The sequence below is a fragment of the Trichoplax adhaerens genome, genomic scaffold (genome assembly GCF_000150275.1).
Source record: "Trichoplax adhaerens TRIADscaffold_4 genomic scaffold, whole genome shotgun sequence".
Classification (NCBI taxonomy): Eukaryota; Metazoa; Placozoa; class Uniplacotomia; order Trichoplacea; family Trichoplacidae; genus Trichoplax; species Trichoplax adhaerens.
This window is the reverse complement of record NW_002060946.1, coordinates 6,404,811-6,419,889: the sequence shown is the minus strand read 5'-3', so window position 1 is coordinate 6,419,889 and position 15,079 is coordinate 6,404,811. Positions and strand designations below refer to the sequence as shown.

At 31.2% G+C, this 15,079-nt stretch overlaps 2 protein-coding genes across 2 annotated transcripts; both read right to left on the bottom strand.

Moving 5' to 3' along the window:
• Positions 1-1,360: 1,360 nt before the first annotated feature.
• Positions 1,361-2,386, bottom strand: TRIADDRAFT_55924 (uncharacterized protein; the record flags this gene model as incomplete). Its single annotated transcript, XM_002111625.1, has 1 exon — positions 1,361-2,386. One exon carries the CDS (start codon positions 2,384-2,386, stop codon positions 1,361-1,363), a length of 1,026 nt encoding a protein of 341 aa, XP_002111661.1.
• A 7,167-nt stretch (positions 2,387-9,553) lies between these two features.
• On the bottom strand, positions 9,554-10,612 carry TRIADDRAFT_55923 (uncharacterized protein; the record flags this gene model as incomplete). Its single annotated transcript, XM_002111624.1, has 1 exon — positions 9,554-10,612. One exon carries the CDS (start codon positions 10,610-10,612, stop codon positions 9,554-9,556), a length of 1,059 nt encoding a protein of 352 aa, XP_002111660.1.
• Positions 10,613-15,079: the final 4,467 nt, after the last annotated feature.

Genomic DNA, 15,079 nt, shown 5'->3' with positions numbered 1-15,079 from the left:
TTAATTTACTACGATGGCGAGCATGCTTGCAGCATTATATCATATTTATAATCAAGCATAGGTGCATTATTACACTTATATTATGCAATTCCGAAAAATTTTAAACTGCAAACAAGATTACCTATCTTTATCTTAAAATATGCTTGTAATACGAGTTTTTATATTAAGAAATGAAATAAGAATTGCTGCCAAAATAAATGCTATATATAGCACTAGCATGGTATGAAAATGTTTTTTTCCGAAATTACATATCCAAGAAATTTTACGACTTATGGCATTAGAATTTTGTAATCATTGACTGGTATTTGATATTTCAGACATTGATAATATGAATTTGTGAGAATCAATTCTACTTACTATTAGTAGCTATAATGGACCATAAGCAATTATCTTAAGGTGTGATAAACTCTTTTGAAATTTGATTGATAATAATTTGGAAAACGGTTATAATAACCGATGTTTACTTAGCTTAGCTATAATTGATGTGATTATGTAATGAAACTAGATTTTCAACATTTAGTCTTGAAGAGATATGTAGTTACTGTAGAAAAATGATCATCACTTACCGTCACTAATACTATGGACTAAACATCGAGTAGAACAGGCCTAACTAACTTCATACTTGCAATTTTAATTCAGCTTTAGAAGCCTCGGCTAGTTACATGCGGTAAGCAAAAATATCCTTCTAGTAGCCAGAATACTGACATTACGAATAAATTCAGAAATAAAATACCAGTAATCTGGTCTATTTTTTAGCACCATGGAAATTACTACCTTAGCCAAAGCAGTAGTATTCTTCTACACTGAGGAGAATTCTAAAGATATTATGAAAGAATTAATAACAGAGACAAATGACATCAAGTTGAACGCCCAAGCTAGAATCAAATATTTTTATTAGCGCTAATAGAAGAGCATAGAGAATAAGAGAGATATCTAGAGAGAAAATCCAGATTCTGAAACAAAACTATTTTGACCAGGAAAAAGGTATTTATATCATAGCTTGCAGACTGGAAGATGGTAAAATAATATTGGAAATACTATCATCAGAGAAAGAGGGCCTCTAAGCTTAGATACGGAGTCTATTTATGTATATGAATAAATAGAAATAAATATCAGTGATTATTACTGCCGTTACACATAGTATGCGTAATATTGAAAATTTTATCTCAAAATATCTAACTTTCGATTGTTAAGAACTAATTATTGGACAGAAATACAGCAGGTATTAACTGACTAAAATTCTGAAGTCTATAGCCTTACAATATTTGCTTTCGTCTACGTACTCTATTCGAAAATAACAACTAGATTTATAGTTTAACTACCTTATTGGTAAAAATCAGTTCAATGATAAAGAGTTAATCTATAAATTATCAATCGTTGCCGTTCTAGGCGAACCAACGCCAGCTGGATTTATCGCTGGTGCGTTCTTGCATCTTATACAACGACCTATACGATGAAGCAATCGGATCATACCTTGACGATAGATGCTATTAGTAGCCGCATAAATGATAGGATTAATACAACAATTTATCACAATTAATGTCTTGGTAATGGCATGGACAATTGGCTCATATTTCACAACACGTAATTGAACCAAGGTAAAGTAAATTTCGTTCGGTAGCCAACATAAAATCAAGGCAATAGCTGCAATACATAACATGGTTGTAAACCGTCGTCTGATTAAAACTCGCATGGAATTACTAACACTTAATTTAATATCCCTGCCATCAGACATTCTTCTAGCTACATCAGCAAAACTAATCATCGTAATGATAACCGGGAGAAATATTCGAACGGATTCAATAATCATAAATACAATGTTAGCCGATGTAATGTCATCGCCAAATAAGCTAAACCACTGACATGGTGGGAATAAATTGGGGACGAAACGTTTTTGTAGAATGCCATCAATAAGAGTTATGGGCACAAACAACCATATACAAGCGATACAAAATCTTGCACGATTTTTAGTAAATATTCGCTTGTATAGAAAAGGACGAGAAACAGCATACCATCTCTCTAAACTAATGATTGCAATAGTATAGACGGAGATAAATCCAGAGGTAAAAAATAAGACACTAGAATCAATCAAGCTACAGAAGAAAGATCCTATAAAAATATCCTTTGGATAGAAATAGCGGTCAACAGGGAGGGCATAACCCGGCATAATAAATATTATTACACCGCTAATAGCATCGGAAGCAGCTAAACTGACAACGAATTTATTAGGTATTTGACGTAGCATAGGGCGATGAATAACATTTAATGCAATAACGAAGACGTTACCAATAATAGCAGAACTACCAATAACCGCATAAATGATATTAATAGCGGGATTAGAAGTTGTGTTAACAATTACACTATCATTTCTTTGTAAAATATTCATAATGGCTAATAGAAAGAAAATACTAACTTATTGGAAAAGGTTTTGAAATGGAAATAAGCAATGGCCTTTCTTTCTGTATGAAATTAATGAGTCGATTCTCGTATCGAATAATTAAATGGGAAACAGAATTTAACGTACCTTCTTTATATTTAATCAGGGCTATTATAAGTTAGCTTTCGATTATTCTCAATTATGACCGTGTCTATTTGATCTTGAAAGGAGAATTACAGGCTATTACTTAAATCTTTCTTTATAACAATTTTCTTTTAAAGTTTCAAAAGTGAGTAGAAATCAGTGTAGCTATCAATTCTCTTTTTGACCAAGATGAACAGTAAAGGTTTGGTTGAATGAGTTTGACTTTAAAATTAAATTTCCCTATTGTAGAAACCGCTTAATCAACAAATAAAAATTTTCAATGAAAGATCAAGCTTGGATAAGACCAAAGTTCTGTCTTTCTATATGAAACTGATGAATCAATTTTCGCTTATAGATATATCCCAAAATTGAAATTAACGTTTCTTTACTATTGATTAGATTTTATTCATTTATTATATATAGTTTTGGCTGATATTGATCCTGAAGGACAACTAATCGATCAGATTTATTTATATATTATTGTACCTTCGGTGGATTTTGATCTCGAAGAATTACTGAGTATAATTCATCCCAAAACTGAAGTGAACTTCCTTTAAAATCAATCAGATTTATTTATTATATGCTGCTTGGTTTGATTTTGATCCTGAGGAATTACTGAGTAAATTTCATTCCGCAATTGAAATAAGCTATCTTTAGGATCAATCAGGGTTATTTAATACATGTAGACTGGAATGATTTTGATCATGAAGATGAGTGCCGGTAAGATTTATCCTAAAATTGAAATACAAGGCTAGCTCACGTTTTTCTGAAAAAATTATCAAATGTGTCAGAAGTGAATGAATGCCAGTAGTACTATTAAGTTTTCTTGAAGATCGAATGGACATAAGGAAATAAGCTTTAGCTGGGATATCGAATATCGAATAAAATTTAAATTCTTATTTACCAAGTCTCTTCAAAATCATTGTCAAACAAGATGCAAATCTAGGCTTAGATAATGCTAAAGTTTGTTTCTGTCTGTCTACAATGACTTAACCAAATTTCTTTTCCAATATTCCTAAAGTAAACGGGATATAAAAGTTGAAACAACTTTTTGATAGCGACCACAGCTGTGATTTTATAGAGCTCTATAGAGTTAGATGATTGTGAAATAATGGCCGTATATAGTTAATCTTGAAGTGAGAATACCTGTTATAACTGATCTAAACCTTTCTTTCCAAAATCATTAGTTAAAATGTCAAAACTGAACGTTAGCGTGGCTGTGTATTTTCATTAGCATCAAAATGAGAAGAAAAGTTTTCATTGAATACGACTGATTTCAACCTTGAAAACTCGATAGAAATTGAAATTCCTTGTTGACAAAATTACTTACTATAATCAGCCCGTGCAAGCGAAAAAAGATTCCTGGGCAAGCCTTGAACAAGTACTCGTTTGTAATTGAAAATGATTATCAATGCAAGTAATCCAAATATTTGATTAATTAAGAAGATACTGCGTCTTACAAGATAAGCTAACCCAAAACAATTTTTTGATTCTTCAATATCTTGGTTTTACTTCGATTTTAACAGTTGTAGCTAGATTATATTTCCAATATATATAAAATCTTAGCGAGTAATTTGTCGCTCCGCTCTTATATTTGTGCAAATTTACCACTCTAAGAATTCAACTGGAAGACGCCGAATATAAAAGTCCTTATGAACAGCAGCAATATCCAGTTATTTGTTTAGATTTAAAAGCCAGCCTTAACAAGCGATGAAAGTCAACAAATAACTTAAGTTTATTAACATTAAGATTGCATAACGTAATTTCATCGAAAAATTTTACTAATTTCCTTCTCTTAATCTTTCATAAGCTTGGTCTTTTGGCCTTTTTATTTTACCAATGCTTTGAACGTCGTAACGAATTTGCCAAATCGATTCAATCCGATTAAAAATTCGTAAATCGTAAGAGTTTTATAAGAAATATTCAAGCTAATAATTTCTTCTAATTTCTACGTTAATAAATTATGAGATGATTAATTATAATTGCAAAGGTTGCTGCGGTTGTGATAAAAATGGCGAGAAAAAATGGATCCAACGAATGGAGTTGTTAATCGGTCTTGCTGTGACTTACTTCCTTTCACCTGGAGAGTAATACAAAAAAATCAAGTAGATTCTATCTTTTACCTGGTTTTAATCATTTCAATGAAAGCGTGATCTATTTTATCTATTAATGTCAAGTAATTGATATAGATCATATTCTTTTCGTATGTCAAAAATAAAATAAATTATCTTATTTGATCAAGATATGAATAGAGATAATTGTAAGTAGACGATAGGCGTATCTTTTACAATAGGTCTTGCTATTACTTTCATCATTTATAAATAGCTTTGTTAGATAATTAAATTAGCCTATAAAATAGGCTACAATTGAGTATTGTAAATCATTCTATTTTTTTATTACCATAGAATATACTCTGTCTTATGAATAAATCAAACCTTTGAAAAATCTCAAACAGAGAGCCAGTGGCAAACGTCATCTAATTGAATTATATTTTATTAGTAAGACCCAAGTTTCTTAATATTTGATTTGGCAATCTTTTTTATGGTAAAGAATAGATATCTAATCTGTTACAATAGAGATATATCTATTTATGTTATTTCATTATTTAAAAATGAAGATAGAGAATGAGAAAGTCCTATTAAATCATCCAATGATTCGCATACCTAATTAATGGTTTGCAGTTCCGGCATGTTTATAGATTCGTAATCTTCCCGTAAAGCTTTGATATAATCATCTTCAAGATCCGGTGGATATTGTTTGAATTTGCCTCATCGTCCTTTTCTTCTGAATAAGCCTAATACTAGTATAGAATATCTCACTCTCAATTATCTTAAAAATTCATAAAAATTAAATCAAAAGGGCCACTCTTACTGCTATAAAATTTTAGTGAAGCTGCTAAAATAGAGCCCCAAATTTTGTATTACAATTTTTCCAGTTCTTCCCTTCAACATTTCTTATAAAGTTGCACAAATCTTATTCTGTTTCTGTTACTTTTTGGACAATGTAGGCGGTAGATAAACATTATTTTTCTTATTCTTGATCATTAAACTCATTTTCTGCGTGGGTATTATTGACATACACTCACACTTCTATACATTATCGATTTAAAAATCGATGCCATGATAGGATAATGTCGTGTAGGCCGATATATTATTAATATAGCAAAAATGGGCTAATACATAAGTTTTAACATGTGTGAATTTCTAGAGAAATGCCTCTAGCAAATCCTTAAGTCCCTTAGTTTATATCATATAAACAGTCCTATTTTAGGGATCACAATAAACTTCAAAGAAAATTAGTCATAGACATTATTTCTTATTAATTGCCAATAGACGGTATATTTCATTTTCAATACTTAATAAATCATCATTTGCTACGGAATATTCCACATTTAAAGAGGAAGTAAATTGGAGAGTGTTGCTGTATTTCAATTTTATTGATATTATGTTACACATATGCATGATAGGAGCATTTCGGGCTTTAACAATATCTTATGCAAGTATATTCCATGTTTTTATAAAGTCGAGAATTTACCAGCATTATTGAGGCAATTTCATCTATTTTCCTTAAATAAACAAATCTTGTATTATCGTTATTTCAACAAAGACAGAAAACATAAAGATAAATTGATTCTAGCAATATTCTAAGATTCTAACATCCTGTAGTGTTATCCGAAGGAATCTCTTGCCGAAGATAAACCGAAGAATTTATTTTTCTTGTTTTCCTATCAAGTATCTTTCCTTTTCTCATTACTTATTAATACCCTATTGTATTGCATTAATTTTATAAATCAAGATCATGATGGAACAGCAGACTGTAGATTGACTTTTTCATAATATTAAAAAAACAAGTCTAGAATTCCTTTCTCCCGTTTAGGTGAAATGCCTGCAGGCAAATCTAAATATCGAAAGTAATTTTCTGTCTGCGACTTTATTTAGCTAGCAGGCCGCTAATAAAAAGTAACCAAGGACGCTTATATTTGTTTCAATATCTTATGCTAATTCTCAACGTCTCCTAAAATTAACTCGTTCCTTTTAACAAAATTCTATAATCATATTACCATGTGAACAAAAGTACAGTAATCATTTTGTCCATCGACAATAATCTTTACTTCCGTTAAGATGACAGCATAAGAATCTAAATGTGACTATAGTAGTTATGATTACCTAGTCTGTAAATAAAGCCTGATTCACCATTTGTTATTAGGATGAGTACAATAATGCTAAAGAAAATTTTTTTAATTATGTACTAATAATCCTTCAAGGCAGTGCAATGTATGGAAATTCTTTTAATTATCTAGAATAACAGCATGGTTGTATCTGTCGCAAAAGAACTAATATTAATTTGACTTTACCCTCATTTTATGACATCTTCTTTTGCCAGTTCATCCTTGGAATGATTTTTCTTCATCAACGATGCCATAGCTATTAATAATTATAGTCATTGTGTAAATGAAATTATACTAGAGCGAAAATAATCATCGTTTACCAAGAGTATAATACTACAAAATCAATTTAAGAATGCCGACAATTTTTTCAATTCAGAGAGATATTTGTCGCCCTTTATTCCGACAATAGTTGCCATTTACATTCAAAAACGATTGATTTTCAATATTAAGAATTGATTAGGGAACTAGCATACTTATTTGCAATATGAGGATGTCGTTTATCTTGAATTTTCCCAGCAGTTATTGATCCAGGCAGTTTTAGCAGATATAGTACTCTAATCTATTGTAGTTGCTTTATGCCTTCTCTAGCCTTCTCCATCAGAATTCTTAAATAAACAGATAGTGTACATACATGTCGCTAAATAAAAGCCCACGAACCAATATTTATTGATTAATAAATATACTGCGAAAATTCTTTATTTTTATAGTTACTAGTGCAAACTCCCGTCGCTTTACTGACGGTTTACGATAATGTGCTCATTTAACAAGCTTTTAAGGTCAGTATTGTTGATTCATGCACTAATAAGAATAGTTGCATGATAACCTTCCAACTTAAATTAGACTCTATGGTATAAACTGACTATATAAGTAAATTTTTTCTTACGTATATTTAGAATTGACTGAGATTTACACCTTTAACTAAAGGGAACTACAATATCTAATTGCAATCTAATTCTTGATGTTTTATTAAGGACCTCTGATCTAAAATACCCTCTAGCCGTTTCTTAGTCAGCTTCCGTCATAATATTAACGCTATACATCCACTAAATCGAATGCCCTTGATGCTTAAAGCTACTACTAAGCATATCTCCATTCTTCTTCCAAGATCATCATTTGACTAAGGTTTAAAGTATATAAAGCGAACTATAATATCTAGTAGCCCTAAAAAGCTTTGTCGGAAAGGACTAGCAAAGCACTATTGGAAGAGTTATGTAATGTACTTAAAGTTATGATGATTAAAGCTTGTAGATTTATGCTTGAATATAGGTGAGTTACAACATCAAGTAGTCCGCTATAACAGTCCAGACTATTCTCCAGCCTACAGTAAATTATATCAAGGGTATACTTTTGAGGGATATAGTCTGGAGTTGATACGCGACATAGCCTTATCTTAGGTGCATTATCTATTTCAAGTTTTAAGACAGCAATAAAATCGCCAACTTTCGATATCAAGTTTTACTGTTTCTTTTATTAATTGGCATACGCGCAATATCAAATTCTATCCAACAGTCAATTTATAATTGTAGAATAGATTATATCAATTATCGGGTGCTCTATAAATTGCTAATTTGCCGCAGCAAAAATTGTAAAAGGTTATAATCCACTAAACATTGAATAGGATATAAAAATCTTAACCTCTCTGATAATACAATTTAATTCATCGGTAAATCTAAAAATGACAAGCTCCTTTAAAGCTATCATGAATTCTCGGAATAAGACGGAAAAATAAATCAACATCATAAATGTTATTTCATGCTGCAATTGCTAGAAGTGAATTATAAACGTGATCTTATCATCTGTTAAAAACTGTCTATATTGTAAATAGCAATTACAAGTTACGTCCATACTACATAACATAACAAGCGTAGTTAAATTGGTATAATCTTATCACCGGTAATATCATGGATAACTGCTATCAGGTATAAAAACAAAGGGAATCGCTTTTAAGATATTAATAGATAAAACATCAGTACACGACCGCTGGATAGATTAAAATCATTTTACCGATTGAGATCATTTTTAAATTTATCAATAGAGCACCATACTGGTACATATAGTATTGGAAGCAGTGTTCAGTTTCTAATTAATATGCCTCCAACTACGAGTATTTTGGATAATTATAATGACCGGTAATAAATAAATAAAACCAAGATAGAGTTTATGCTATTAGGTAAAATCGTATCGAGTTGTTGCATCATCTCTACTGCCTGTGCCAGAGTTGATACAACGCTCTCCTTTGCAATGTTCGGTTCCTATCAAGGCCGTAATAATTCCAATATAGTCAACAAATCCCTCTTCAGAATTGGTCTTTAGCTTGTGAAATCAGGGAAAATAGCTATGTAAGGCAAGATATTGAGAAAGAGTGGATAACTAAAACCTTCAGTCTCCAATCATATGGTGAATTTAACTTTTGTTTCGCACGCTTGCTTATGGAGGAAGGTAATATATAATAATTAAATGTTGCTAAACTCAATTTAAGCATGAATAATATGCTGTTAATCTGTTAACTTATGACACTAAGGTAAAACTGAAATAAAACGTAATTAGAAATATTATTTAGAATTGATAAACATATCAATGGATTTTTAATTGAATTAAATCACGTTCATGGAATGATTAGAATAGTGTTTCATCAATCTATGAAAGAAAGTTCTGCATGTTTAGAATAACATTAACTGTAAATTCCGTTTAGCTTGAGTATGTATTTTAAGCGGAGAAAGGATAAAATTAATAAACGGAAGAAATTATATAAAGTGTAAATTAAACTGATGGGCTAAATATCGTACGGATATTAGCAGTCAGAGTTGAATTCGAATACAAGTTATTCATCATTGCTAAGCTAATAAGTGAATAAATGTCCATATTTAAAGGCTAGTTAAATCATACGCACTAGCATTGGTTAGATTGGTAGGACTTCTGCTAGGCCTGATCGAATTGATTGGTGCTATTGGTGTCTTTTTACCCGTTATGCAGCGACTTATTTGCCTAATTAATTGGATCATGCCACGACGGTAAGTTACATTCGTGGCCGCATAAATGATCGGATTAACACAGCAATTTGTCACAATTAAGGTTTTGGTAATGGAATGAACTATTGGTTCATAAAAAGCAAGACGCAATTGGACTAAGGAAAAATAAATTTCGTTAGGCAACCAACATATAATTAATGCCACAGCAGCAATACCTAACATAATTGTAAATCGCCGTCGAACCTTAACACGTTTAGCGCTACTGCAATTTAATTTCACATCGCTCTTTTTCGACATTCGTCGAACTACATCAGCAAAGCTAATGATAGTAACAAGTGCTGGAAGAAAGACACGAATAGATTCTAATACCATAAAAACCAAATTAGCTGAAACAATATCACCCCGAAATAGACTAAACCACTGACATGGAGGAAATAATCTTGCATCGAATTTTTTCTGTAAAACACCATCGACAACTGAAATTGGCACAAATATCCATATGCAAATAATAATTAAACGGGTTCGATTTTGCGTGAATAATCGCTTATAAAGAAATGGGCGAGAAACTGCACACCATCTTTCCATACTTATAATAGCAATAGTATAGACCGAGATAAATCCAGAGGCAAAAAATAAAGCATTAGAATCAATTAAACTACAGAATATTGATCCTAAGTAAACACCGTTCGGATATGGATAACTATCAACAGGAAAGATATAGCCTGGCATGATAAATATTAATAAACCACTGATAGCGTCCGAAGCAGCTAAGCTGACAACAAATTTATTCGGTGCTTGATACAACATTGCGCGGTGGATAACATTTAATGCAATAACCCAAATATTACCGATGATCGCTGTACTACCAATAATGGCATAAACAATGTTAATAGTTGGATCATATTCATACGTTGCGTTAGCTTCGATGGAATCATTTTCTTGTAAGACATCCATAGCACAGTGTAGAAACAGTAGTGGAAACAGTAGACGATAGCTCTAAAAGTGTATGGCAAATTGTTAATGTCTTTTATAGAATCATTTAATGAATGCTGATTGATATTAGTAATGGATGAAAACCAATTGGCGTAGAAGAAAATTTCTGTTTACGACCGGAGCTGATCCAAATGATAATTATCTTGCGTAATTTTAGTCTTGAAGGTCAAGTTCTTGATGTCTTAAACCCTTCAATAAACGAGTTTAAATGATACGAGCAATGATGTAAATTTAGTTTTACAGAGCCTTATTTATGTAGAGTAGTTTCAAGTCTTGAAACTCAAATTCTTGATGTCTTAAATCCTTCAACAAGCTAGTTTAAATGAAATGAGCAATGATGTAAGTCTAGTTTTATTAAGCCTTTTTATGCAGAATAATTTCCAAGTATTTATCGTAGAAGAAATTTCTGTATGCGGCCGGAGCTGATCTAAACGGTAGTAACTATATCTTGAGTAATTTCAGTCTTGAGGCTCGATTTCTTGATATCTTAATCCTTCAACAAACTCGATTTATAGATATCTTAATCTTTCAACGAACAAGTTTAAATGAGATTTGCAATTGTGTAAATTTAGCTTTACAAATCCTTTTTATGCTATTACAGTAATTTCAAGTTTTACAGAATTGTCGAAAGCAATTTTGTTTCTGGAATTTTTTCAATCCTTGAATGCCAAATAGGGTTTGGATTAGTAGTATCACCCTCGATTAGGTGGATACGATTGCAATCACTGCTTTAATTGGAAATGACCAAAACGAATAAATTTGAGTAAACGATGATAATTATAATAGCAAATACGTAATATTCAATTCTGCTCGTGCAGTAAGTGTTTGATCCTTTATCCAATGGCGATGAAAAAAGTATCTCACTATCGCGTTATTCGACCGATTTTTTTATCAATTCTAATTGAAGAGAATTGCTTCAATTCTGATAAAATTATCTGAAGAAAAATTTCATCCTACAAATGGAGTTAATCAGTCTTGGCCTTATTGAACTTACGTTGTCCTGAAAGAAATAATAAAGAAGTAAATAACATTGACTATAATCCTTTCATAATCATTTTAGTCTAAATGCTTCAAGTGAATTGATAGTTCGTAGCGATGAAAATGGATAGATTGAAATAGAGTCAATTTATTCGTTCCAATTTAATCAAAAAATGAATTATTTTGCAAGTCTGTAAGAGAACGCCTTGATACTGTGATTTAAAGTGGACCTTTGTTCATTTAACATTAGCGCATTTGGTTAAATAAACTAGGTTATTGAATAGATATTATCCTTATTATCCATTCGCTTATTTTCAATAACCATGTCATAATAGCTGCATAGTTGATTAATTCTAGTTTCTTTTCAAAATTTAAGTTACATTAATGAAAATATCGATAAAGTATGAGGAAGATAGCTACCCAATCGACACTTGTCGCTATATAAAGTCAGGTAGGATTCTTGCTATTGTAGGCCTATCTGCTCAACAATATCTGCTTGCTACTCTGCAACGTTAGTGAATTAATGGGTAATAATAGAATTACCAGCTTGCCTAAATATTTTTTTAACGTTAATAACTTAAAATTCATATAATGCAGATCGAAGGATTCAAACTCTCTTAAAATCAAGTAAAATTGGCACTGAAATGTTACTAGTCTTAAATTTTTCATTATTTTGAGAAATTCAATTCTAGAGTGAATCCATTAGACGTATCTCAAGTCGAAAATTTTCCAAGGCTATTTAGCTCGCATTCACTCACTATTCCCTATTAGTTATTCCTGCAAAAGTTAAACGCTTTTTTTTCGAGCTGGATCGACCGACGCTATTGCTAGCAGACGTAACGAAACGTTCATGATCATAGATGCTGAAATATCGGTCATTTTTACAGGAACTGAGGGGTTTGAACTCTTCAAATTGAAAAGTTAACAGAATGTCATACACAAATAAAATATCCTTATATAATGTGAATGCAAACTATAGTAGCAATTGAATTCATTGCCTTTTCTGCTGCATTTTCTCTACAACAACAACTTACGGCTGATTAAAAATTAATGGCGATTTATTCTAACAATGGTTTAAAATTTCTCTCTGTAATGTGCTATCTTAAGTAATTTTAGAAACAGACTCATCTCTTGCTTACATAAAATAAAGGCCAATTGTATTTAATCATCATTCAAATTCTTATTTATTGACCATAGGATGGAATACACTGTACATCGTCTCTGGCAAGCTATCAATTTTAGACAATCTTGCTACTAAATTGATAGACTTAGTTACAATGGAATGTTGATCAAGTTAATCATTAAAATTCTATAATCTCATCACGCTATTGCTACACTTGGAATTGTTATCCCAATATGATTATGTTAGATGTTTAATTAGAAATTCATCAGTAGCTGCTGAAAAATTTAAATATCAGAAAGCATGTTAAAGCACTCGAAATAAGTGAAAATAGCAGTCATTTAAAAAGCAATTCCCCATCTTCTTATTTACAATTTGATTAACAAAAACGAAAGTTGTTCCATTAAACCATAGCGTTCAAATAACATCATACAAACATGAAACCTCTTGAAACATGTCCCCTATCGATCATCTCTTGATATTTGATCTGCTAGAATTGAAGCTGTTATTATTGGTAAGGGTAATCAATGATTTAGAGCTCTCTTGATAACACCTATACAGCATTGAGCTCTTCATAACAACGGTCTGTAAATTATTTTTCGTAATTTAATCGACTAAAATTGAATCTTTATCATTGCATTGTTATTTTGATTCAGTTCGATTACGTTGTCAATATATCATGCGAGGAAGAATATCTAAATTCTCGCTAAATGAATGTATTTATGCGCCATATAATAGTAGAAATATATTAGAATCAAGATCAAGCTACTGAATGGCTTGACAGACTAGATTCTTTATGACTGAATAGAATTAAATAATTGATCAGAGGTTCCCTTTGACCTATTATTACCTTGCAGTAATTTAAATTGGACAACTCTAACATTCCATAAGTAAGACAATGATAAGAATACAAGATCACGAAAAGAATCAATAAATTACTACAGCAACTTTATCTCCTTCCTCTATGAAAATAAATGCTCTATCCATTAACAATCTACTACATTGTAAAGCCCATACGAAATCTGCTAAACATATTGTAGTATGGATTAATACGTAATTCCACCATACAGTTAAAATTATATTAATTGCGTAATGAAGGACAGGATGTTTTTTTACCGACTATTGCATTATTGCACCACATTAGTATAGTATGTTGAACTTGATTTACTGTACATGGAACTTATTTGATTTGATTACTAATCCATTCCATCAAGGCTAGCTCAATTAGGATATCAAGATTGTCAAGGCCATATTAACAAAATTAAATACTTCTAACTTTTTCTGTTCTATTATAAATCCTAAAACGATCTAACCATCAAAAATGATTCCAAATACTTCGTAAAGTTCTGAAATCAATATAACGTTTTATTCAAGCCTTCCATCGTCTTTAAAACGCCCTTAATATTATGGATTACTTCTAACAATCTTAGAATACAAAAATATTACTCGTTCAAGCCTGTTATCTGCTTCTGGAACTGCATTCTTTCAATGGCTGTCTGAACTAAAGATAGTTACTGTATTGATTAACCTCGTTGATGCGGATATGACGGCATGATAATGATTTATTTGACTCTTATGTGTTAAATCATTCCGTTTTGTTTTTATACTGTTTGCATAGTTGCCTTCAAGGCTGATTTTGGAAAACAATTTTTAATTTGTGTCGTATAAGTTATCGGTTATTAATATTTTTGGTGCGGTTAGGATATTGTTTACATGATAGATACCGTAGTAAAGTCACGAATGGAAAATCTTTCACGATATAAAATCAGGTAAAGTAGAGAATTAAATTGTCTGTATTATTAAGGGCTTAATGCGCTACAGAACTTCATGGCAAAATAAAAGCCCCATGACACTGTATTAGTAGAGCTAACTACGAATTGGCATAATTGATGGCTTAGACCTTGAATGTAAAAGGTGCACAGTAATAAAATAGAATAAGGAACTGGTTCTCTTTAAATATTAGATATGTATTGCTAACAACTATTTGGTATAAGTGATGGCTTAGACCTGGAATGTAAAAGATGCACAGTAAACAAAATAATATGAAGAATTGGTCCTCTTCATTTATCAAATATGTATTATCTTTGCTGTATAATGGAATCATTACAATAAAATTTCCCATATTGTTGCAGGTGGCTCCAAAGACTATAAATGATAACTAAGACTTTACGTGAGTATACGCATATAAAAACTTTCACACTATTTTCATACAGTCATATCCATACTTTGTTTATCAAACAGAAATTTGATATTGGATTAGGCGTTTATTGTCATACACTACAAGCTCTCTAAGTGACGCGAACTCTTACTAGTAAAATCTTTTATGGTAT